This window comes from Myodes glareolus, chromosome 16 (genome assembly GCF_982192425.1).
Source record: "Myodes glareolus chromosome 16, mMyoGla1.1, whole genome shotgun sequence".
Lineage (NCBI taxonomy): Eukaryota > Metazoa > Chordata > Mammalia > Rodentia > Cricetidae > Myodes > Myodes glareolus.
Genome location: NC_142041.1, coordinates 26,749,769 through 26,775,831, shown reverse-complemented (window position 1 = coordinate 26,775,831; position 26,063 = coordinate 26,749,769). Strand labels below are relative to the sequence as shown.

At 42.8% G+C, this 26,063-nt stretch overlaps 1 protein-coding gene and 1 pseudogene across 1 annotated transcript in view; one reads left to right on the top strand and one right to left on the bottom strand.

Moving 5' to 3' along the window:
* The window catches only part of Tmeff1 (transmembrane protein with EGF like and two follistatin like domains 1), an 81,576-nt gene that overhangs the window by 37,404 nt on the left and 18,109 nt on the right, over positions 1 to 26,063 (top strand). Inside the window, exons 6-7 of the mRNA XM_048419765.3 lie at positions 16,143 to 16,291; positions 18,198 to 18,263. Of these exons, the coding sequence (XP_048275722.2) occupies positions 16,143 to 16,291; positions 18,198 to 18,263 (215 nt within the window). The remainder of the gene's footprint in view (positions 1 to 16,142; positions 16,292 to 18,197; positions 18,264 to 26,063) is intronic.
* LOC125390821 (Golgi-associated plant pathogenesis-related protein 1 pseudogene) lies at positions 4,552 to 5,004 on the bottom strand (annotated as a pseudogene).

Below are 26,063 nucleotides of genomic sequence, written 5' to 3'. Positions count from 1 at the left end.
GCATCTGTAGGAATCTGCCCTCATCTGCACGTACCCCCACACAGGCACACACACAAGTATGGGTAACTTAAAAATAAAAATTATCCAAATTAAATGACTTTTGAGGTCCTTTCCCCTCTTCCTGAGGCGGACTGGTTTTCCTGGGGTGCAGTGAGCTTTGCCTGGGTTTTGGTGGCTGTGTTCATCGTCACTTAACTTTTGAATTTGTATGTGGAGGTCTATGGGTAAGGTCCCAAGAACAGCAGCTCCCTTGTGAGGTTTAGTACACAGTGAGACAGCGGTGAAGTGTGGGGACTTCTTAGACGGCCACCTCAGTCTTAAAGTTTGCAGTCAGCATGCTTGTTGCAGCATCTTGTTTCTAAACTGTGTGTTCTTAGTTTTATTCCCCACCCGTCTCCCTTTCCTCGGTGGCTTATCTAATTTGTCCAAGGCTTCAGTTACTGCTGCAAGACAGCTACTGGCCGTTTCTCTGAACAGTGTGGTTACTAACGATAGGACTCCTTCCCTTCAGTGTCTTTATGTGCCTGGCCCAAATCTCTGCCCAGGAACGGTCTGAGGCATTCATAGACTCCCCATGCATGAAACCAATACAGGCGAGCTGTAAAAGTCCCCACATGCTCTCTTTGAGCTTCGTGTGCTGCGCTTTATGGAAATGGTCTCTGCTCTTCTGCCTGTTTCATGCAGCCTGCTCTGGGGCTGCTGATTCCTTTCCCCTGTGTGACATCAGTATCTGAGAGCCGCGTAGAGAACTGTCCAGGTGTGGCGTGCCAGACAGCATCGATAGATAGCAGCTTAACCCACCTGCTGGACATCTTGGCGTGCTGTCAGTTTCTGTTGTGGCGGATTTTGAGGCAACGTTACAGTGTGAATGCTCCCCTTCCAGGTACAGTGAAATCTTCCCCTGGGCTAAAAGAGAGTGATGCTATGCAGTTCCTTCCTTTTTGAAAGCTTTATGTATTTTTCATAGTTTTCTTCTTTTCTATTCGATTTTCCACAAAGAAATGACAGTGAGTACTGTCATTTGGCATTGCCTAATTCTGGACATACAGAATAGTAGACTTAAAAGTAATTTAAGGGAATTCACAAGGCCTCCACCCCCGCCCCCAATGTAGCTGAGCAGCGTCTGGCAGTTGATGGCTGTGGGGGGAGAGGGAGAAGTGAGTTTTCTTCAGAGGTGTAGCCTTTGGTAAGTTGCCTATGATGCAGCAATGACCCCAGACCTGTGCTAATGCAAGCAGCCCTGACTACACTCAGTGGGTCATTAAGAAAAAGACACGAAGTGGGGTGGATTCTTCTTCGGAAGAAGGGCTCCAGAGGGAATGAGAGGGAGCATAAGAGAGGACAAGGAGACGGGTATGATAAATGCATTGTATAGGCGAATGAAATGGTCAGAGAATAAATGTCAGTTAGTTGAATTTGTACTGTTATCCCTTAGATTACAATAGAACAATAATTTTAACTTCTTTCTCTGCTGGTAGTAGGAAACAGATACTATTCGGTGGCAGTTTATGCAAAGTGTAATCCGGATGCTAACAAGGACAGGTTCTTTTCTAGAAATAACTCCTAACAGTTGCCATTGAAGGTTTCTCTGGATAGATCTGCCTACCCCCCAGTGACACCCCTCCTCTGACAAGGCCACGCCTCCTAATCTTACCAAACAGTTCCACCAACTAGGGACCAAGCATTCAAACAAATGAGCCCATGGGGGCCATTCTCATTCACAGCACCACAGGTTGGGAACTTAAGGGTGGTCCTTCATTGTTTGTTAAGTTGATAGCAGTGCTTAGTGGTTTGGAGCGGTTATTCACTTAGAGCTGCCTGTGAGGATTTAATGTATTGAGCTTGTGGCAGGATTGATTAGGTGTTTGTTAAATCCAAATCAGCTCACCTGAACTAGTTGAAGTCAGTGTTTTCCTAACTGCTAACTAAACTATATTGAGATGAAATGGTACTTTCTGTGCAGAGTTAGAAGGAAGAATGAAAAGGGTTAGATGTGTTTGAGTGATAGTAACAATGATGCCTTTCAAGCATGCATACCATTTGAAATATTTCAGAGGGTCCCCCCTTCACATCTTATTTGATTCTGTCAGCAGTGTAAGGAGGTATTGTTCCAATTTTAAAGACTGGAAGCTGCAATTTGCCAAAATCTTAGCCCTAAATCCTAGAAGTCATTTTATTTAGTCATTTATTTACTTATGTATGCATGCATTTATGCCTTTGAAATTCATAGTGTTAAAAATTGAAAAGCTTTGAAGGGCTGCACAGAATAAGATCTCTTCCCTTCTCGTGTTCCCAGTCACTCAGTTGTCTTCAATCATTGTGATTGGTTTTTGTTTAATCTTCCAGGGGTGTTTTATGCGTGTGCGGGCAGATCCGTACACATTCATTTTCTTTCATAAAGTCATTGCAGTGTGCTATAGCGCATTCTGTATTTCACTCAAAAATGTTATTGTAATATCTACAGCATGCCCCTTTAGGGAACTCCTATGTACCTGTGTATAAAATAAAATGTTGCCAGCGTTGTCATGTCAATCACCAGGGAATAAATGGTCAGTCGTGTTACCTGTAAAGTTTGCAAAACAAGAATCTCTGAGAGCCTCTGAATCAGAGCCTGGTTTTTGGCTTTGTGGAGTTTATGACTTTGCTTCTTATGACATTAAGGAAGTGGAGTATATTGTTAAAGCTCTCTTCAGCTGAGATGTCTGAAAGTATTCAAATTTAAAACAATTTGAAAAAAAGATTTGTTGGGGTTGGAGAGATGACTCAGCAGTTAAGAGCACTGACTGCTCTTCCAGAGGACCTGGGTTCAATTCCCAGCACATGGCAGCTCACACCTTTCTCTAACTCCTGTTCCAGGGAATCTGATGCCCTCATACAGACATTCATGCAGGCAGAAAAAGCAGTGTACATAACATGAAAATAAATTATTAAAAATTTATTTAACTTCATGTAATAAGTGTTTGCTTCATATATGTATGTGTACTGTGTGTGTGCCTCATGCCAGAAAAAAGGGGCATCAGATGCCCTGGGATTAGAGTTACAGACAGTTGTGAGCCACCATGTAAGTGATGGGAACCAAACCTGGATGCTCTTAAAGAGCAAACCCTGCTCTTAACTGCTGCTAAGCACTTCTCTAGGCCCTCTGACAGAATTCTAATGTGTGGATGGATAGCATTCTCTCTCTCTCTCTCTCTCTCTCTCTCTCTCTCTCACACACACACACACACACACACACACACCCCATTGGGCGGATGTGGACAACTTTGACTGTGTGAGCCCTGGGATTGAGCTCAGGTTCTCAAGCTTTTCGTCATGCACTTTTACCTATTTAATAATTTTTTTGGCCCCACTATATTTTCTTTTGATTTCTTTTAAAGATTCTTTTCATTTAGGTATATGTATTTATATGTCTGTATGCACAGGTACTTGCAGAGGCCTGACGAGGGTTTTGGACCTCCCCCCCCCGAAGCTGGAGTTTCAGGTGATTGTGAGCCTCTGTGTACGTGCTAGGAACCAACTCTGGTTTTCTTCGGCAAGTGCTCTTAACCACTGGGCCATCTCTTCAGACCCTTTAAAAAATTTATTATTATTTTTATTTTTTGTATGTGTAATGATGTACCAGGTGTCTGTGAAGGCTAGAAGGATGTTGGATCTCATGGAACTGGAGTTAGATAGTTGTGAGCCCCGATGCAGGTGATAAGAACCAAACCTGGGTCTCTCTGTAAGAGCGGCAAGTGCTCTGTCCTCATCCCTGCTCCAGCCTCTTTTGATGGATTAAAAAGGATGTTTTATTTATGTATGTGTGTCTGTGTGTATGCCAGTGAGGATATAAAAAGGGTGATGTGGGTACTGGGCACCCAACTCTGGTCCTAAGGAAGAACAGTAACCTTTCCTCAGGGCCGAGCCTTCTCTCCAGCCCTCAGCTTTTCCCCTTTCGTTTCCGTCTTCCTGTGTCGCTCGTTCTCCATTCAGCCTGTTTTCCTGACTCGAGTCTTTGCGGAGAACCAACTTTTGACTGTATTGATCTCTTCTGTTGTAACTTTGCTTTTATTTCTCATATCTGGAGAAATGAAAATACACATGCCTCACTTTGTACCAGGCACCCAGTGCTCACTGTTTTCCTGGCATCGTATTTTTATTTCTCTCGCTCTTCACATTTCAAAGGGAGGTTTAATACTCTTCAGAATCTACCAAAAGGAGATTACTGTGCAGGATGATCACATAAAATGACCTCGCTTCTCAGCCTGGCAAACATTCAGAATACACAGAGTCCTAAGATGGATATTAGAGGTAAGAAGGATGCAAAAAATGTCTGCTTAAAAACTAACAGCAAAAAGATGTCAGGATTGATCTCACCCAAATCTAAGTAACTGTGGTCTAGGCAACCTTCGGGATAAACGTTTTGGATGTCCATCCATTAACCGGGATGAGCTCATGGCCAGCTGCCTGTGTGTGTACAGTGCGCCCACAGGGGCAGACCCTCGGCTGGCTCTTTGTTTGTCTATAGGCACTTTATACGTGTGTCTCCAGTTTCTCATGACATCTGGTGAATTACTTCCTTGGAGATGGGACATTTTCTTTGAAGAAGCCCTGATTGACGACATTCCCTGCCAGAAAGTATCTGGCCACCGCAAAGGAGGACCCGCTACTTAGGGATGACTTCCCCATACCTATCTTTTTTGTATTCTTCCATACCATGGCTGTGAAGTGTCCAGTCTCTGAGGTGAAGCCAGGCTGCTGGGAGTCGTAGTTCTTGATCACTGATCAGCCACTTCCTTTCCTGTCTGATAGTAGGATATCTATGCAAGATTGTCCCCACACTGGCCACAACTGGACTCTGGGCTGTCCTTCAGAATTCTTGTGCTAGTCAGAGTCTCTGAATTCTGCGAATTTCCTGGTTGAACGTCTTGCAAAACTTCAGTGGGGGCACACTGTGCTGAGCCTGGTTCTCATTGTGGGCCTTCAGAACCTTGTTACTAACTGTTTGGAACCTGACTTGCCCATGGGCACCTATATGCATTCCTTGGCTCTGCAGGGCCTGTGCTCTGTTGGGTGACCTATGTTTTTTCCTCCCTTCCTTCCTTGCTTGTGTGGTATTTGTGTGCATTTGTACATGTGTTTTGTGTGTGAGAGTGAGTGTGATCACCAACATGTGCAGGCTGGAGGATGACATTAGGGTGTTTTCCTTTATAAGTCTCCATTTAATTCTCTTGAGACAGGCTCTTTCTCTGTACCCAGTTTGCCCTGTTTTGGGTTGACTGGTTGGCAAGCCCTGGTAATGCCCCTACTGCCAATGGTAGGGTCACAGCTGTTCAAGGATATCCCAGCTTATGGATACTGGATATCCGATCTCAGGCCCTCATCCTTGTGTAGCTAGTGCTCTTATCCATTGGGCCCTCTCCTCAGTCCCAACTTATTTTTTTTTTATAACTGTAATTTCCTTTTCAGCCATTTCATGACTTAGGAAAGGACATAGGGGCTGGGGACTAACTGAGCAGGGGGATTTAAGCGTCCTGGGAGGGGAGAAAGCCTCTAGGCAGGAGTGCCCCTGGTGAGCTGAGAAAAAAGGAGGCAGTTTGGTGGAAAGATATTTCCTAATGTGACCATGTGACAGTGTGCGTGCTCTAAAATCCACTTCAGGTGACCAATGAGCAGGAAAAGGTCATCTCACATGCTCTTCTTGGGCTTTCACACATCTTGTTCTTGGTTTCTTTTGACGTTTGTTTTTGTCAGGATGGAATGAAGCTACTGATGTACCAGCACAGTCAGTGAGTACAGTCAACGGTTGACAGATGCTGTGGAGTTTTCTCCCACAGTGGTCTCTCATGCCCTCACCTTCTAGTCTGTGGGCACCGTGCCTCTCCACTACTGTTGGCACTCTGGGAACGTCTCTAATTATTGTAACCGGTTGTGGCTGTAGCCTTTGCAATTTTGGGCATTCCTCTCCTGCTCCCTGCCTCAGATGCTAATTTCATTTCATTTCTTAGCTGCTGTAGAAATCAGGGGCAATGGTTTGTTCATAGTTCTTGGAAGTAGATGTGGTGGTTCCAGCCCACTGATGAGTTCTTGTCTCTGCCAGACATTTGTTCTGGGCGGTTCCTGGTTGATCCCCATGCCCACCATAAACAATGACACTTCTCAGATGAGTGGTTTCTGACAGGATTAGCACAGTGGCTTGTCGTTTTTTGCCAACCCTCTTCACAGTTCTGAAGAGGTCTTCAGCTCTCTACTTGCTGTCGTTTCTATTTTATTGCTACTTCTGTTTTGCCTTATTTTTGTCTTGTAAACCAATGGTGGGCATACGTTTTCTGCAAAGAGCTAGATGGTAAATCCTTCAGGCTTTGCAGGGTACATGTAGTTTGTTATCGTTACCCTTTTACAAATAAAAATATTAAAAGCCTTCTTAGGGGCTGGAGAGATGGCTCAGTGGTTGCTGCTCTTCCCGAGGATGAGCCTGGTTCCCAGTACCCATGTCTGGTGGCTCACAACTGCCTGTAACTCCAGCTGCAGGGGAGACCCAATTCTGGTTCCTATAGACACCCACATAAAACACATGTGTGCGCTGCTGTAGTATGGCAACTCTTGTTTTGATCTGTCTGTCTGTCTGTCTATCTATCTATCTATCTATCATCTATCTATCTATCTATCTATCTATCTATCATTTATCTATCTATCTATCTATCAACTATCTATCCATCATCTATCTATCTATCATCTATTTATCAACTATCTATCTATCTACTATCTATCATCTATCTATCAACTATCTATCTATCTATCATCTACCTTTCTTTCTTTCTTCCTTTCTTTCTTTCTTTCTTTCTTTCTTTCTTTCTTTCTTTCTTTCTTTCAACAGACTCTCATATGTTCAAACTGATCGTGAACTCCCTACGTAGTTGCGGATAGCCTTGAACTTCTGATCTTTTTAAAATCTACCTCCTAGTGGTGGGATTACGGGCATGCACATTTTTTGTGGTATTGGCTATTTAACCCAGGACCTTGTGCATGCTAGGCAAGAACTCTACCTACTGAGTTACCCTCCCAGCCCTGTAAGACTACTCTTCTGTATGATGCAGGTGATGGTGACTAGTATATCAGTTTCTGCTGTTGCTGTGTGCCCCCAGCCCTCTTAGTTTTCATTGTCTTTTTTTCCCTGTCACTGTCTGTCTTCTGTCCTTATTCTCCATTGATCTGGACTACAGGTAGAAGAACTGTCTGCCTAGTGGAGCTGTCACGTCTGCCTACTCTATCCCTTCCCTCTGTTGTTTCACGTCTACCCCACTTCACCCCTTCCCTCTGTTGCTTTGTTTCTACCGTAATTTTTCTTATTCCTGGGGCAGACTGAAGGGAGAGAGTTCCCCTTTTTTGGATCAGTCATTTTATTACCTTTAACTCAGTTTCCTTTCCTAAGACTCTACCAGAAAGTCCATTAACTTTGCCAGATTGCTTTTTGAAATTAGTTTCATCTGCTCTCTTGTTGGCTTGGCCTCCTGTCTTCTGCCGGTCTCTCCTTTACATGCCAATGTGCAGCAACCGCCCTTGGCCCCAGAATCGTCATTCTCAAATGTTACTTGGCCTTGAAGGATACACACATGTACAAGAGTTTTTGAATTTAGTGAGTATTTAAACAAAAAGCTTGTCTTATTGTCATATAGAAGAATACGTCCTTTCTATGGCAGGGAGCATGGGCTGCGGTAGAACGCAGTGTTAGCAGATCAGGCTCTGCATTTGTGCTGACAGCGAGGCATCTGATGAGATATTCCCCACCACCCTCCTCTTTATGCCAAGCCTGGAGGAGAAGGCGACAAGAACAAAGACCTTTTTCTTGATAAATAGCTTCACAATTAGTTTACTACCCCAGGTTTTGTCCGAATTCTGGGAAAGGTCTTTGAGTATTTGTTTAATGGAAAAGCTTGGTTCTGGTCAAGTCATGATCTTTGAGCCCCAGGACTCTTAGCATTGGATTTCTTTTAAGTCCTCTGTTTCATTAACTTTGTTTCCGAGCATACATTGAGGTTTCTAGTAACAGCATGGGCTTACCAGGAACAAGTCAGGCTAAAGCTAACCTCATTTTCTCTCTTTTCTCGGGTGGTGGTGGTGTACGGTAAGATTTCCTGTACCAGGGCTGAGCGGAGCCTTAGTCGCGGTATCTAAAGATCTTAGCAGGAGGTGTTTGCCAGCCTGAGAAACACACAAGTAGAAAGGCTGATGGTAGGTCAGTCCTAGCGCTCCACTCCTCCTCTTTTTGAGGCAGGGTCTCACGTAGTTTAGGCTGACCTCCAGCTTTCCGTGTAGCTGAGGATTCATTGAGCTTGAGTTCCTGCTGCCTTTTCCTCCTGGGATTTCAGGTGTGTGCCATTACCCTAGCTGAGGCAGTCCTGGGGCTCTAACCAAGGGCTTTGCGGATGTCAGGCAAGCACTCTAGTAACTGACCCACATCCATACCTCACAGTGGTGGATTGGTTTTTCTGTAAGTCCTAAAGGTAGTTTTCTGATGATAGGCTATGTGGTTCTATTTTTATCAGTGTTTTCTTGATGACTTAGTAGAAATATATAATATACTTGCCTATTTTATGACTGTCAGTCTAGAAGATATTTAATGGTAGAATTAGAGCCCTAACTACTTTAGCATTTTGAGATAACCTAAAATTTGATCGAGATCCTTGGAGTCCTGGGTTCCAGAAGATAACAGTTACATGTAGAAATGAATACATTTAAGAACCTTGATATGGATCACAGTTAGAGGTAATCATAAGAAATATTGATTCCATCTTTTCTGTATTTATTTGCATTATCTAGAATAATTAAGGTAATGATTTCTATACTGTATGCATGCTTTATTTGTGGCCTCATATAAGATACTGAATCTGGGCAGGGGGATGGGATGTTAGATACTGCAATAATGAATGATCATTGAACAATCTTTTAAAAAATTTAAGCTTCATAAAGGTGTTGCAAATTAAAAACCATCACAATTGTGTGTGACGAATCATCCTAAGATCCAGTTTTTAGAAATGAGAACGTATGATGCTTATTTCTGAATTTGTAAAGAGCGTTCTCGGGAGATGTTTTGACATTATTACATGTAGACTTAGCATCACATCCATTGCTTTTGTGTAGCTGTGACACAAGCACCGGAGATGAGTTTAGAGAAGGAAAGGCTGGCGTCGCTTACGGTTCTGGAGATTTTAGCCCACAGTTGCTTAGCCTCCTGTTCTTGGGTGTCAGGAGTTGTGTGGAGGAGGAGCATATTCCCTTCATGGCATTCAGGAAGGGGTGAGAGAGAGAGAGTGAGAGACGGGGGAGAGAGAATAGTAATCACATACATGCCTCCAGTGTCCCACTTCCTCCAGCAAGGTCACACACACCCAAAGTTAAAACGATTCCCCAAATCTAAAATAGTGCCACCATCTGGGAATCAAGCATTTAACACAGGAGCCTGTGGAGGATACTTCATAACCAAACCATACCCATGAATCAGCTGGTGTAGAAGACATTGGGATGCAGGTTTGGGGCCCATTCTGGGGGAGAAACTCATCAATTGTGAAATGTATGTTGGGTGGATACAAGATGACCACTACTGCAGTGTGCTAGCAGGCTGTGAGAGCACATCGGATCTCACTCGGGGAACCCTGCCTTGGATGCAAGGTTTGGAGGAGATGACTACCTAAAGCCCTTTGCTTCTCTGGTATTCTACACTGTCCATTGCGGGGGCAGGGGTAGAGGGAGGAGAAAGAGAACCAAATGTCTGTGCAAATATTTTCACTCTCTTGTAGTTGGTGGTGGTTCTCTGGGTTTTTCTGTGTCTCTTCTCATCTCAACTCAATCTTTTCTGATTAGCTAACCTTGTAGGCACAGCCTCTGGTTGTTCTCCCAACTCTTCTAGAAATTACATAATGGCACAATGCTGTTATTTGTTGTTAAGATATGCCACATTTATTCATGCTGTGGAACATTTGTTTTAATGATGCAGAGATGCATTGCATTCTTTTATGCTCCATTTGTTTAACTCTGTGAAGCTGTTACTTTGCCTGTCTGAAACACCTGATTGGTCTAATAAAGAGCTGAATGGCCAATAGCTTGGCAGGAAAGGGTAGGCAGGGCTGCTAGGCATTGAGAATAAATGGGAGGAGACCTTTGAGAGGATCTAGGAGCCCAAGAAGGAAAAGGAGAGGACAGCTTGTGGGGCCAGCCATCCAGTTACACAGCAAGACACAGAGTAAGAAGGAAAGAAGAGAAAAGAGATATAGAAATAGAGACCAAAAATCAGTGGGATAATTTAAGAACAAGTGGCTAGAAACGAGCCACACTAAGGCCGGGAATTTATAAGAAAGAATAAACCTTTGTGTGGTTTATTTGGGAGCTGGGTGGCCCTCTAAAAGAGTAAAGAGCCGAAAGAATAAAAAACCAATTACTGTTATTATTATTTTACTTGTTAATGAATATTGTTCTTATGAGTTTAGTTTCTTTTCCCTTTTCTCTCAAGAAAGCTTGTATACTTGGAATAGCACAAAAGTAAAACAAGCCCTTGTGAATCTCCCCTCCCAGCCGAGGAGTGGAGCTTTATAGTGTTGCTGTCACGGCTGATAAGACACCAGAGAAAAGTAACCTTAGAAAGCTTTGTTTTGTCTCTGTTTCAGAGGTTGGAGTTCATGGTCACTTGGCCCTGTTGCTATGGGAACATGAGTGCCGGCAGATAGGGTCTAATAGAGCTGAGCAAGTTCATCTTACAGCGGGTGAGAATAGAGAGACAGGAAGGGCTAGGGACAAGATATATCTTTTTTTTTAAAATTTATTTATTATGTATACAATATTCTGTTTGTGTGTATGTCTACAGGCCAGACCTTATTACAGATGGTTGTGAGCCACCATGTGGTTGCCGGGAATTGAACTCAGAACCTTTGGAAGAGCAGGCAATGCTCTTAACCACTGAGCCATCTCTCCAGCCCGACAAGATATATCTTTAGTGCTCTCTCCATGTAATGCTGTCAGATTATGAATCCATCAGTGGGTGAATCCATTGATGAAAACAGCCCATCTGATCTAGTCATTCCCCAAAGTCCTGCCTCTGAATTCCACTGTACTGGGAACCGAGGCTTTAAACCCAAGTCTTTGGGGGCCCTTCTAGTCAAGCCATAGCATTTGCTAGTACTGCAGGGTTCCCTTTAACTCTCCCATTACCTAAAAGTCTTCTTTTTGTGTAAATATTTCCTTGATTTCTTTATAGTTTTATTCTATGTGATATATCTCTTAAAATATATGTTATTTTGACGTTGATTTATTTACTTTTTAAATTTTTATTTTATGTGTATTGATGTTTTACCAGCATGTGTGTCTATGCTCCATGTGCATGCAGTGTCTACAGAGGGCAGAAGAGGGCATCAGATCCCCAGGGACAGGAGTTACAGATGGTTGTGAGCTACCATGTAGGTGCTGGGAATAGAACCCAGGTTCTCTGGAAAGTCAGACAGTGCTCTTAGCCCTTGAGCCATCTTTCCCACCCTTTGATTTAATTTTTTAAACTTTGGTTTTATATGATGGAATTACACGGTGTGCACTGTCCTAGATTGCTTTCCATTGCTGTGATAAATACCATGACCAGAAGTACGTTGGGGAAAAAAGGGTTTAATTAGCTTACATGTCCTTACCACAGCGTATCATTGAGGGAAGCTGAGGCATGAACTGAAACTGAGACCATGGAGGAATGCTGCTTACTGGCTTACTCCTCGTAGTTTGCTTAGCTTGCTTTTTTATACACCCCAGACCTGCTCATGGGTGGTACTTGCTATGGCTGCTGAGCTTTCCCAGAGCCCTCCCACATCAATCATTAGCCAACAGAATGCTCCACACTCTTGCCTATCGGCCAGTCTGCTGGAACTATTTTCTCAACTGATGCTCTTTCTTTTCAAATGACCCAGAGACTTGTATCAAGTTGACAAAAAAAAACCCAAAAACCCACAAATATTCTTGACCTTTTGTATGTGATAGTAGTGCTTTTGAGATTCATTTAGGGCACGCTCCATAGCTAGAGTCCATTCATCTTCATTGTGGATTGAATTTGATTGATGGTAGCCATTTGGATCATTCTCATGAGGAACACTGTGTACTTAATGTCTCCTGGTGCACACCTGTAAGAGACTTTGAAGTCCACTGAGTAGTGACATTGTTGAACAAAGAAAGTCTAGGTGTTCATGGAAATTAGTAGCTCCCATAGGCACTCACACCAGTACCTGCTCCTCATCCTCAGCTACTCTGCGTGACACTGTTTCAATTTTTATTAACTTATGACTTTGATACTGTGATTGTGGTCTTACTACCCAACTTTCATGATTATTAATAATAAACCTTGTTAGGTTGCACAACTTTATAATCTTGTGTATATATGTGTCTTCCATTCTTCCTCTGTTTTTTTTCTCCCCATCAACTATATATACTCTAAGAAGCTGGTTTATATTTATGTGTTCTGGATACTAATTTTTTGTTGTTTATATGGGTTATAATTTTTTTTGTTTCAAAGTCAGATTTATCAGTGTTTTTTTCCCCTTTAATCTTTTAAGTCTTTTAGGCTTTAGTTTTACTGGTCTGTAGAGTATCAGGAATTAAAGGAGTCTTCACACACACAGGAAAGGAAAAACTACTAAAGAGGACCTTCTCCATATTCCCGCACTGGTCTTCAAAAGGCCAAGTTTGTTTCATCTTTTCTTCTCAGCTTTTTGGGGAGCTAATTTAAGCAAATCTTAGCATGAGAGGGAGAGAGAGAGAGAGAGAGAGAGAGAGAGAGAGAGAGAGAGAGAGAGAAAGATTTCATTTCCACTGTTATTTTATATTTGCATTATGAGTTACTGAGTTATGTATTCTTCACAGTAGTCTTGTCAATATTTGCTTTGTAGATTTTGAGATTATTTTAAACCCTTAAGACAGTCTTCCTGATAATAAAATGTTTTAGTATTACAATGGAACCTTTTAATTTCTGTATTATGATCCTTTTTTTTTGTCCTGAAGTCTTTTAGATGTGATGCCAACTCTACCCACACCATATGTATCTCCTTTGCTGTTCATTTTCTTTTCTCAATTTTCATGTCATTGCGTCTTATCTACCTTTGTATTTGTGTTCTGGATACTAATTTTTTGTTGGTTATATGGGCTATAATTATCTCTTTTTTTTGTTTCAGAGTCAGGTTTATCCGTTTCAGCCTTCAGTTTTACTTTTCGCATCTGTGTATGTGGTGTCGGTGTGGCTGTGTGGCTGTGTGAGCGCAGGTGCCTGTGGCGTTCAGAAGAGGGCATCAGGCCCCTGCAGAGTGACCGGCAGTTGAGAGCCTCCTGATGTGGGTGCTGGGAACTGAACCAGGATCCTCTGCAAGAGCAGCACGTGCTTTCCAGACCCTTAGCAAGTCGGCAGCATAGCTCGCTTTTGTGATTTTATCCAGCCTGTCTTTGCTATTTAATTGCAAAGTTTAGTCCTCTTGAATTTTCTCTAAGTGTGTGTGTGTGTGTGTGTGTGTGTGTGTGTGTGTATGTCCCCATTGCCTTCACTTTAGTATGGTCTTTCTTTCTGCCATGTTCCTGTTTTGAATTCTTTTTGAAGTGGCTTTGGAACACACTGCTGTTACCTTCCACCTTCAGCCTTTTGTTATTACTTGCATAAGTCTATACCTTGGGTCCTCATTTGTATTTGCATCTCAACCTTCCTTTTGGGACCCTTTTTCCTTTATTTAGAATCCTTTCAGTAGCCAACAGAGACACACTTGAGAGTTCGTTTTTTCTAAGGTACTTTTAATAATTGATTTTAATTGAGCTATACATTTTTCCTCTCCCCTCCCCTCGGTGCTCTCCCCTCCCCTTGCTTCCAATTTACTCAGGAGATCTTTTCTTTTTAACCTTCCTAGGTGGATCTATGTATTTTTCTCTTAGGATCGTCTTTGTTGTCTATGTTCTCTGGGGTTGTGAGCTACTATGTGGTTGCTGGGAATTGAACTCAGGACCTTTGGAAGAGCAGCCAGTGCCCTTAACCTGAACCATCTCCCCAGCCCCCTCTTAAGCACTTCTGTTTTCTTTTATTCTTTTATGTATTTTTCTGGGCACTGGCAATGTAGCTCTGGTTGTGGCATGTTTGCCTGGCATGCATGAAGCTGTCCTTGGGATTGATTCCCAGCACTGCATGAGCTGGGGGTGGGGGCACATGCCTGTGACATCAGTACTTTAGAGGTGGAGGCAGGAGGATCAGGAGTTTAAGTCCATTCTCAGCTACCTTTAAAAAAAATAATTTCTGTCTGGAATTCTGTTTAATTTCAACACATTGCAAGTTCTATTTCATGTTCTTTTGGCTTCAATCAATTATTCTTTTTATTCTTGACTTTTCAAAAATCTTTTTTCATTTGTAGTATTTTTTTTTTTTTGGTAGTAGTCTTTTCTTTGTGACCGAAGTTTTACTATTTAGTGTATAGAGTTTCCACTTTAAGATTCTGTTTGGGATTTTGTAGGTACTTAGATAAATTCCTGTTTTTAGTTTTAGAAAGTTTAAAGCTAAGTTTCTGGGTATATCGCCATGCTTCACTTCCACTCTTTAGAGCCCTGAGTTCCCAGGAGCTCTTTTGACTCTTGTCTGTGTCTTTAACCTGGCTTTCACATGAGCCACTGCTGCGTTCTGCGCGGTGTCCTGTCCTGTGTTCCCCCAGTTCTTCTCCTTTAGCTTGTGCTCTGTTAACTCTGGCTATTGAGCTTTTGTTTTTACTAATACATGGTTTATTCATAGAAGTTGTGTTTAGTTCTTCTGAAAAACTCTCTCTCTTTCTCTCTCTCTCTCTGTGTGCATGTGCACACACGTGCTACAGGCACATACGTGTTTGGAGGGGTGCTTCTCTGCTCACTTTTGCACTGTGGAGAATCACAAAGACCTAGGATGAAGTTGGGCTTCTCTAGAGGAGATCCTGTTTGCTTCTGTTACTTGCCCAGGGCCCCATCCAGTCCTTACTCCATTATTTTCTCCCAGTGTGCACTGCCACGACTCAGGCAGTCCTGTTTGAAGAACATTTCCTGTGGCATGTAGAAACTCATGCCAAGATTTGTAGCTTTATGGAGGTCTCTGAATTCCCTCCCTGAGGTGGGTCATTATTATGTGTCTCCCATTCGTAGGGTCCCAGAGCTGGTTAATTGGATCTGCCTATTTGGCCAAACACCTTTAAGGCAAAAACCATCTTTAGAGAGGCAGGACTTCTGTCTGTCTGCATGTCACCAGTGTTCTGAACATTCCTGGCTTTCCTACCCACTTAGGGGTATATCCAAGAGAAAGTGTTTGTTTGTTTATTTTTTGTTTGTTTTGAGACAAGGTTTCTCTGTATAGCTCTGGCTGTCCTGGAACTTGCTCTGTAGACCAGGCTTGGCTCAAACTCACAGAGATTTGTGTCCAGAGTACTGGGATTAAAGGCGTGCACTACCGCTGTGTGGCCCAAGAGGAAGTTTTAAAGTGCATTATCCAGTGTTTGTTTTCTGTGTGAGGGCAGTGGAGTTTGCTGGACCAGAGTATTGCTGGAGACCCTGTATTATTCCCACTGTTGGCTTCTTTGTTGTTGTGGGGGGGCATTCCTTGGCCTGATGCTCCTGTGCTGTGGGATCTGGGTACAGTAAACGTTCAGTTGCCCGGGTAGATGTGTTGCTAGGAAGCACTTTCTGTATAGTTCATATCCCAACTGTTTGGTATAGGCCTATTATTATCTGTTATACAGGTGGGTAAAATAAGACTTTGAGACAATGCTGGTACAACCTGTGCCCTTTGGTTTAGAACACTTTCCTGGACGCTTTCCATGGTGCCGGTTTCCTTCCTTCCTTCCTTCCTTCCTTCCTTCCTTCCTTCCTTCCTTCCTTCCTTCCTTTTTTTTTTTTTAACAAATGTTGCTGACATTTGATCTAAACATGAAAATTCTAGAAGACTCCTGAATGGGGTAACATAAACATCTCCAGATCCATACCTGAGTGACATTTTTAGTGGAGCATCCAGGTCACTGAAGAATTTTCCATGATGTAGCATCGATCTGCCTTGTGTTGCAGAAGGCGGTGAGAAAGACGGGAATTGCTTTTTGCTGTTTGCCGTACTGTGAATCCTTTCTTTGTCCAATGCCGGTGATTGTTGTCTTTCCCAACAGGTGTGTATGCAACATAGACTGCAGTGGGTACAGTTTTAACCCTGTGTGCGCTTCCGATGGGAGTTCCTATAACAATCCCTGTTTCGTTCGAGAAGCATCTTGTATAAAGCAAGAACAGATCGACATAAGGCATCTTGGCCACTGCACAGGTAAAATCTCAATGTCACACTTTGGTACTTTTGCTTGGTAGTGTCTCAACCTCATGAAACGAGTACTTCTTCAAACTTGGTCTTTTCATTACTATGTATTTTAAAGCTCCTTCTGTTATAGTGTAGATACTCATTTGTTTTTACCCTCTCCAGACATAAACCGTGTGTCTTGGTGGGTTACTAAGCTTACCCTTGCCTGATGTGAGTATATCTGAATTAGTTGAGATGTTTTTTATAGTTCTAAGGTGATCTCAAATTCAATTAGAACTAGAAGTTAGACTATTTTAATGGCAGTAACCTTTACATTGGCTGTGTATATTCTCCCTTTTTTCATAGCATAATAACCACCTTTCTGGCCGGGTGGTGGCGGCGCATGCCTTTAATCCCAGCACTCAGGAGGCAGAGGCGGGAGAATCTCTATGAGTTCAAGGCCAGCCTGGGCTGTAAGAGCTAGTTCCAGGACAGGCTCCAAAAGCTACAGAGAAACCCTGTCTCCAAAATCCAAAGGGGGAAAAAAAAAACCCAAAACCTTTATTTTCACATAGTTCCTTTGTTTCTTTCCACACACATTATATATAGTTTATGGTTTTAGTGCAAAGTTATAGAATGTAAACAATTCCACTTGCCTTCTTCCTGTTTATTATGGTTTAGGAAACACAAACCATACAAGAATGAGTTTTCTTCTTCTATTGTGAATGTTAACAGAAGCAGTGATAGTGAGGCTTCTATCCTCATACCCTATGGGGCGGGGTAGTGGATCAGTTCTAGTAATGACCTCAGGCCAGGCCCATGCTCATGGACTTGAGTGATAGCCCTTCTGCTTTGCTCTGTTCAGTTCCCCTTACCCTCGTTCTAGGTCATGGGACATTTAATAAAATGTGCTCTTATCTGAGTCAATGCAAAAAGGTTGTAAAGGTGAGTTTATTACATCTTAGTAATGGATTGTTTGTGAAACACTTCCCATATCTCTTGTGAGCAGCTTGCAGATCTAAGAAGGTCCTCAGGGTTTCCAGGTAGGCATGGGCATGATGGAGAAAGCCGTTTCCTGGCAGAGAGCTCCCTTAGGAAGCCATTCCTCTTGGCTTGTGTCTTGGAACACAGTTTAGTTCATTTCATGCATTACATTTAGAGCTTAAACAGGATGCTCGACTGCTTGAATTCTTTCCTGGAATATCCGGTTTAGAGCAATGGGCAAGCCAGAGAACTTTAACTGAAATTTATACGACTTTGGAATAGTGGAGTCTTAACTTGTATTTTATTCCTCTCAATAATTTTCTACCCACACCTCATTTTGCCTCCCCATTGCCTCTCTCACTGGGTATTGGAGGTGGAAGTCTGTGTTTCTCAGCAGGTGTTTATGGTCCCCTCTGGTCCTCAAAGTCCAATGCAGGTCACATGGAAAGGGTCTTAATGTCGTTTGACAATATAGCAGAGATCTCATATCGATTTTAATCTCATGTTTTCAGATAAACATGGTAGGAAAAGATAAATCTTGAGCTCAGTGGTTCCCTGGAGAGAGAGAGAGAGTCTCCAAGGGGTGTATGTTATTTCAGATTACTCAGGAATGGCTTTTAAAGTCGGTGACATTTGAGCAGAGATCCAAATGAAAGTTGTTCATCATGCAGAGATCTACCTGGGCTCATTTGAGATCTGAGACAGAAAAGGCCACTGAGATGGGAATGGCGGAGGCTTTCACACAGTGTTACAGGTGTCAAAATATTATTCTTGTACATGATAAATGCAGTCCTGCTAGGTAGAAGAGTAGAATGTTTTAAAAAAAAATAGTATGCATGAACAGGGTAGGTATACAGTTAAAAAGGAACCAGAGCAGCTGGGATAGTTGTGAGTCCTGTGGTATGACTTCAGCACCATGGATTTGCTAACTTGACAACCGTTTTTCTTGCAGATACAGATGATACAAGTTTATTGGGAAAGAAAGATGATGGGCTGCAATATCGACCAGATGTGAAAGGTACTGAATTATGATTTTGTAGATTTGAATCGAATTTTGAAATATGGCCATTAGCTGTCTCTAGTGGTTCTGCTTTCATCGTGGCAGCTTTTAGCGTGGCTCTCTGTGGCAATACACTCGATAAAATTGATTAATGGTATTTATTGAAACTGCTAAGGTTCCTCACTAGAGAATGCTCCCATGTATGCTTTTTATTGATTTAACTTTTTCCTTACAATGTGGGAGTTCTCTAGAATCTACTATTAACATTTTCCCTCTGTGCCCTGGTCTTTGAACCTCATTCCTTCTATCTGGAAGTCTCCACTTCTTTGTCTGACTAAACCCTGTTCATCTTCTCCAGTCTCAGTGTGGGAATCACCCCTTGCCCCTAAATCTGGATCAGATGGCTTTACACCTTCCCCTGTCTGAGCACTTGTACCACTCCATTGTAATTCTGCCCCCTCCATCTGTATCTCAGATCCTGAGTTCTATGTGGATTGTAAATAAGCCATCTTTACTTTATGTTGCTAACCCTAGTAGAATGTCTGGCAAATTAGCAGCTACTCCATACTCATCAAGAGAATGGGTATGACTCAAAGAAGCCATATGATTTATTTGCACAAAGTCTTGTTGATTAAAGATCAAAGCAGAGACTGGAATCCATGATGCTTGAGCTTTCCTGTCTTATGGTCACGGGTGTAGGAGGCCCTTCTGTTTATGTGTTGCTTTCATTGGTTGAATAAAGAAACTGTCTTGGCCTTTTGATAGGGCAGAACTTAGATAGGCGGGGAAAAGAGAACTGAATTCTGGGAGGAAGAAGGCAAAAGGCAGTGTGGCAGATACCATGGAGCTCCTGCCTGAGACTGACGCTGGTTAGAATCTTTAACGGTAAGCCACAACCTCGTGGTGTTACACAGATTGGTAGAAATGGGTTAGATCAGGATGTGAGAGTTGTCTAAGAGGAGGACTAAGAGAGTTGACTAAGAGAGTTGACTAGATATAATGGACCAAACAGTAATTTAATTAATACAATTTCTGTGTGGTTATTTCACATGTAAGCTAGCCGGGCGGCGGTACATGGGTCGCTCCTCCTCCTCCAGGTCACATATATTATTGTATTTGAATCTTACAAATAGTAGTACAAAGACCATATTTTCAGGGATCATTTTTATAGTTTGTTACACGTAATAGTATGAAGAGCACTCAACCAATGGCAGGTGAGAAACTTGGTGATGTTAATCTGGTTAACCAAAGACGAGTTGCATCACTGGACTTGTAGGTCACCATTTGTGTGCTATTGCCCCATCATAAGTACATCTTCAACTAAGTTGTAATTGAAGAAGGAAAGATCATGAATTTGAGAGGGAGTGAGGAGCCTGGAAGGAGATGGAGGGGACAAACGGAGGGGTACAGCACAGCACTCATGTATAAAATTCTAAAATATACTAACAAAATGAATGTAAAGATGTGTGATATTTGGAAAACTGAGGGAGGGGAATCATGAGGTTAGGTCCAAATTGGCCTGTGTAGCAAGTTCAAGGCTAGCCTGAGCTATGTAGTGAGACCCTGACTCAACACACCAAGGGCTGAAGATTAGCTTAGCAGTAGTTCACTTACCTGGCAGCCTTGGAACCTGACTGGATTTACAAACCACCATAGGGGGAAAAATAATGTGATCTTTGTAATATGTCTAATTTTTTAAAGTATCCCTGTTGCATAGAATTTCATCAAAGTTGAATAAGACTATTCATCAATGCTTAGAACAAAATCTAACATTTTTGTAAGTGCTCAGTAAATAGCAACTAATGTAATTGAATAATATGTTACTTCCTTTACTTGAATTGTATTAAACCTGAATTTCTTATAGGCCGTGAGGCCCTGAAAAATCATTTTCTCTGCTGATAAAAAGTGTTGTGTTTAAAGTAGGAACTCAGCTGTGTTCCCGCCAGAGCGTAGCAGACCAGCTCTAGTTTTATTCTCTATACTGATATGTGCCCCCCATTTTTCAGTAGTTAGCAACTCATTTTGAAGACAATTTGGGGAATTGTGTATACCCCAAACACTTGTGTAATGTTCATAAAAATCACATAATAATATTACTACATATTGTTAATCTTTTCTGTTCCACTTTGGAGGTACTAAAAATTCTGTACACATAAGAATTACCATATAACTTAAATGAAATTAGAAGATATTATTTATTATAGGTTTAATTTATGTCAGTCCTTTTAGCAACATTACTTGTGGAAGGAAAGATAATTTAGTACTTTTCCCCTACTTGATATAAATTTTATTTTTTTTAAAGTCAATGAACTTCCAAAAGCATACACACACAAAAAAAAAAAAGAAAGAAAAAGAAAAAAGGAAAGAGCCAGCATTTTTATCTCAAGTGGGTTCAGTGCTGTAAAAAGCTTAGTGTTGTATCTTTAGGGTGTGAGCCATAGTATGACATGTGCTAAGCCAGTATCTGACAGTATAGGCATCAACTATTGTCATGATTATTCTAGACGTGGAAAGTGTTAGTGATGTTTAGAAAAGATAGAATGCTCTTTGGTGGGAACCATGAAGATGAGAGAAAAGGCGTGGAGAAGAAAGAATTTGAACCTGCAGTTAGAGGATAGTCAGGGAAGCTAAATAAAAGATTATCATAAGAGGTGTGGACTCTCAAATGTTGTGGCAGGATGTATTGGGGAGTGCTGAGGGATTTAGAGGAAGGAGGGGGAGCTGGTGGGAAAAGTAGCTTGGGGCCAGATTTGTCCAGTTGGAGAACTGAGACTTCATTTTGAACCTTAGGGATGTGGTAGTTTGAATAAGAATGGTTCCCATAGGCACAAATATTTAGATGATTAGTCATCAGGGGTGGCACTACTTGAGAAGGATTAGGAAGTGTGACCTGTTGGAGGAGATGTGGCCTTGTCGGAGGAAGTGTGTCACTATGGGTGGGCTTTGAGGTCAAAAAACCCAATCCAGACCCAGTGGGTCTCTCTTCCTGCTGCCTGTGGATCCAGATGTTAAATTCTTGGCTGCTTTCCCAACTTTATGTCTGACTGCAAGCTACCAGGCTCTTTGTCGTGATGAAAATGTTCTAAAACTCAAACTGTAAGCCAGCCCCAATAAAATGCTATCTTACATAAGAATTGTGGTCATGGCATCTCTTCATAGCAATAAAACTAAGACAGGGATCATCAGCATAATATAAATGAAAGACAAGGCTCCAATATTAACCACTTGAATGAGTGATATCTGCGGGGGCATCGTGCTTATTGTATACACAGGCAAAGGCAGAGAGGTGAATTTGGCACCTCAAAGGGACAGATGTCTGCTTAGATGTGGGACATTGAGAGTTAAAAATACCGAGACTTAAGAACAAAGACTTAGACGATTGGTTCTTTTTATACAAATGATATGCTGGGAGGAAGAAGGGAGGTGTTTGAAGTATGGTGAAGGAGGAGTTGGTGAAGGTGATCAGCTGCATTTTGGAATTCGGTGTGATGTAGAATTCATCCAGGAGACCCTTCAGCATAAATCTAGAGAAAAACCTCTGGTTCAGAGTTGATAAACTGGACAGAACGCCAGTAGTTTAACATAGTACAGAAAGACATTCCAGGATGAGAACTCAACCACCTCTAATTGAAGAGAGTAAGGTCATTGGACCAGTTTCTATAGAGTTAAGATGGAAGCCAGGCTTTGAGAGTTTAGTACTCTAACAGTAAGGAAACATGTTAAAAGGTGCATTGATAGGAGTCCTTGGTAAATACTTGTGTCTGCAGTCCATAGCCAAGACTGTGTAGGTAGGAGGTACTTCTCCAGAGTGCTATAGAAAGCAGGAGCATAGAGCTTAGAGGGAAATGCCCAGTGGAAAGTTTTTTTTTTTTTTTTGGAGGGGGACAACTCAATGAGTTTAATTGGTCTGATGATTGTTACAGGCTTTCTCTTTAGGCCACCAACCAGCTCCCAAATAAAGACACAGAGACTTAATATTAGTTTTGAATGCTTGACCTTATCTTATGTTAGCTCTTAATTTTACATACTTCTCTTCATCTATGTTTTTAGCCCCCCCCCCCATGTCATACTTTTCCCGCTTCCATTTCTGGCTGGCTGGCTGGCTGGCTGGCTGGCTGACCCTGGGCATCTCTGTCTCTTTTTCCCTCATTCTCTCTTCCACCTACTTAGTCTCTCCACCTGCCAGCCCTGCCTATCCCTCTACTGCCTAGCTATAGGCCATTCAGCTTTTTATTAGACCAGTCAGGTGCCTTAGGCAGGCAAGGTGAAACAGCAACACATCTTTACATAGTTAAACAATTGTAGCATAAACAAATGTAACACTTCTTTATACTGTTAAAGTAATATTCCACAACAATTGAGTATGAGGAATATGGGGTGATAGATACAAACTTTATTATAGAAAATTCAAAGATAGGGCTAGAGAGATGGCTCAGAGGTTAAGAGCATTGCCTGCTCTTCCAAAAGTTCTGAGTTCAATACCCAACAACCACATGGTGGCTCACAACCATCTGTAATGAGGTCTGGTGCCCTCTTCTGGCCTTCAGGCATACATGCAGACAGAATATTGTATACATAATAAATAAAATAAATATATATAAAAAAATTCAAAGATAATGTCAGGAGAGTAATGTAACAAACTCACATATACCTAATACAAATCTTTGGAGTTTTTTCTTTTTAAAAAAAGATTTAACTTTCTTTATGTGTATACATATTTGTGTGGGAGTATGTACACTTGAGTGCAGATGTCCACCGGAACTCCAGTTGTGAGCTCCCCAGTGTGGGTGCTGGCAACCAAATTCAGGTCTTCTACAAGGGAAGTGCTTGTTCTTAACCCCCGAGCCATCACGCCATCCCTACTTTGTTTTTATTGGCGTCTTGATTCTGTTTACCTTCAGTACACAGTGTCAGCATGATTCCAATTTTACAGTTTTTGAGACACAGTTTCAACCTGAAATGAGGATACTCCCGTCGACATCACACCCTACTGTGACGGGCAGTATTTCCAGCTGCCCAGGAAGTTCCCTCATGATACAGACCTTGTTATCCAAAGAAAGCTTCATGTAGCTGAAATTGAACTGTGGCACTTTAATTAGAAAGCCACCCACTCTTCTCATCCCTTCCCTCACCTCATCTTTGAACTTGTTCTTGAGCCGCATTAGTCTTGATTGTGCTGGCCAGGAGCACCAGAGATAAAAAGATGCCTTGACCATGAGTCTCATTTGCCTGATGACTGTTTATGTATTTCAATCTAGCTTCTTTTGATGTGTCCTTTAAAAGATAACAGGTGATACAGCGATACAGGTGCTGGATTCCCTGAAAGGAGCCTGAGTGTGTGTCCTGAGCAGGTGGAGAGTCTTGCTGGGGCTGCTCAAGGACTCCCAGAAGGGGCCGTTTGTTGTGGGGTTAGAGTGGAAGCCCTACTGGGAAGCAACTGTCACCAGCCTGTCAGGGAAAGTGGAGGAGGGGAGAGGGCAGGAAGGGGATCTGGGTAGAGTGGGTATGGTATGGTAGGAAGACAGAAGGGTGTTTTCCCAAGGGATCAGCTGAGGAGGTGGGTGAGTTTATGTAATTAGAGGAGTTGCTTCCCTGGCATAGTTGGGAGGGGAGGGTCAGGGATGGGTTGGAGAGCAGTGGATTTATAGCCTTGGGGGAGGTTGCAGAGAGAAGGTTGGGAATGCATTTACAAGTAGACAAGCGTCCTTAATTTGGAACTGGAGAAGCCTGGGATAGGGAAGTCCGTGGAAGGATATGTTAGTGTTGTAAAGGCTGGGATGTAGGGAGGCACAGTTTGGGAAGCAGCACTTGGTATTTAAAGTTTTAAACTCTGTAGAGCGAGGGAACTCAGAGTTACTGGTGAAGTGCAGGTGGAGGTGTAGCCGCACTAGCTTGCCCTGCAGGTCCCTGCCTCAGTTGCTAAGATCAGTTCCTCATGCATTGTCTGGGTTGCCCACTGTGGACCAGGCTGGATGACTGGTAGGACAAGTCCTCTGTAGATAGGCCACTGGGTACTGTTTCTTATGACATCATGACTTCGAATGCACTGTTCTTTGTGTGTGAAAATATGGCTGCTGCTGGCAGGTTTGTTTTTGAAGGCTCTGTATGGAACGAGTCACTGGGGGGCCAGATGTACTGTGTGTGCTGCGCACACTTCAGGCATTGTTCAGACACCAGCAGTTGTCACTGTGGTTGTTGGAGCCTGTCACCACTTGCCTAAGGGCATTGTTCACACAGGGCCCTTCTGTGTCCACTTCTCTGTGCCAAGGCTGCCTCTCTGCTTTGGTTTCTGAAGGCATGCTTTATCGTGTCCTCAAAGCTTTTTTATCTGCCCCCTCTTGGAGCGGCCCCGTTTATTTAGTCCTAGAGAGCAGGTGCGTGCACATGATGCTTTTGTCCGTCCCCTGCGCATCTCCCAGGGAACGAGCTGAAGTCGTAGTTTAATAGCCCAGAGCTTGTGCTGCGCAGTCAGACTTGTGAGACCCGATTTCTCTGAGCCTCGGTGATCACATCCGGGGAGACAGACGTTGGGGTCAGTCTGAAAAGTCAACCACTGGATTCCCGGGGTCAGTGTTGATGCGTGGTTGTCAGGGCAGTTTGCAGTTTCTCTGTGCTTAAGTTCCCAGCCTGTGAGCTCACCTGCTTTACTGAGCCGTGTTGGGGCTCATGAGGAGCGCCGGGAGCCACTTCGCCGTTTTAAAGCAAGTGTCGTACTGTGTGCTCCTGTGCCTCTGAGTTATCACCGCGTCCTCACGACAGCCATGCTGTTCTCGTTTTGCATATGATAGAGATGAAGCTGAGTGTTTGGTTCACGTGGAGTGCCTGCACTAGGGCTGCTCAGGACCCTGTGCTATCCAGCTGCTCTCTCTCCTGAATCTCCCTCAGAGCCCTCGCTCTACTCTCAGCTGTGACCCAGGGAAACTTGCTGTCCAGCCTGCTCTTTCTGAGAGCTCTTTCACACACTCCGTGGCTTAGTGAGACTTTGTCCTTATTTTCTGTTTATTCTGCCATTGTCTCAAACTCCAGGAATCGACTGTGGTGCTCGGAACATGGTACTTTTCAGATAGATCTAAGTTTTAGTTCAGTTTACTAAGCTCTCTCTGCTGGGCTCCCCATCATTGGGCTCCGATTTAGAGACATTTACATGACACACTATTAAGAACACATTTAGTAAAGAGGATGGTTCTGTTCTGCTAAATGTACTGGGTACATTTTTTAAAAAATATTCATATTTTATAGTGTCTGAACGTATGTCATGTGCCTCATGGGTACCGTACTTGTGGAGTTCAGAAGAGGGCACAGAGTCCCCTGGAATTGGAGTTAGACAGTTCTGAGCCATGCATGGGAGGCTGGGAATTGAACCCAGGTTCAATGCCTCTGTAAGAACAGCAAGAGCTCCTAATCCCTGAGCCATCTCTCCAGCTCCTGGGTACAAACGACTCTTAAAGATAGTTGTAAACTGGATGTGTTCAAATAGAGATGGAAAGTTTGACCTTAGAATAGATACTGGTAGGCAGTAGGCAGTGAGTGAGCTGGCACCAGGACATTTGTCGAGAACTAGAGATTTCATCAGCACGAGAAATAGTCGAGAGTATCGGAACTTACTGCACCGTGATGTGTTTCTCTGGAAGTGTGCCCTAGAAATAGACTCTCGGGGTTGAACTAAAGGGCTCTGCACCCAGCCAAATGTCTTCCATGGACTCTTCAGGTCAGGGAGTCTGTGCTCATATGTTCTGAACACCTTCAAGATAAATTTATTTACTATTTACTTAATTGAGCGTGCTTTTGTAAGTATGCATATGGGGTGTGTCCTACTGT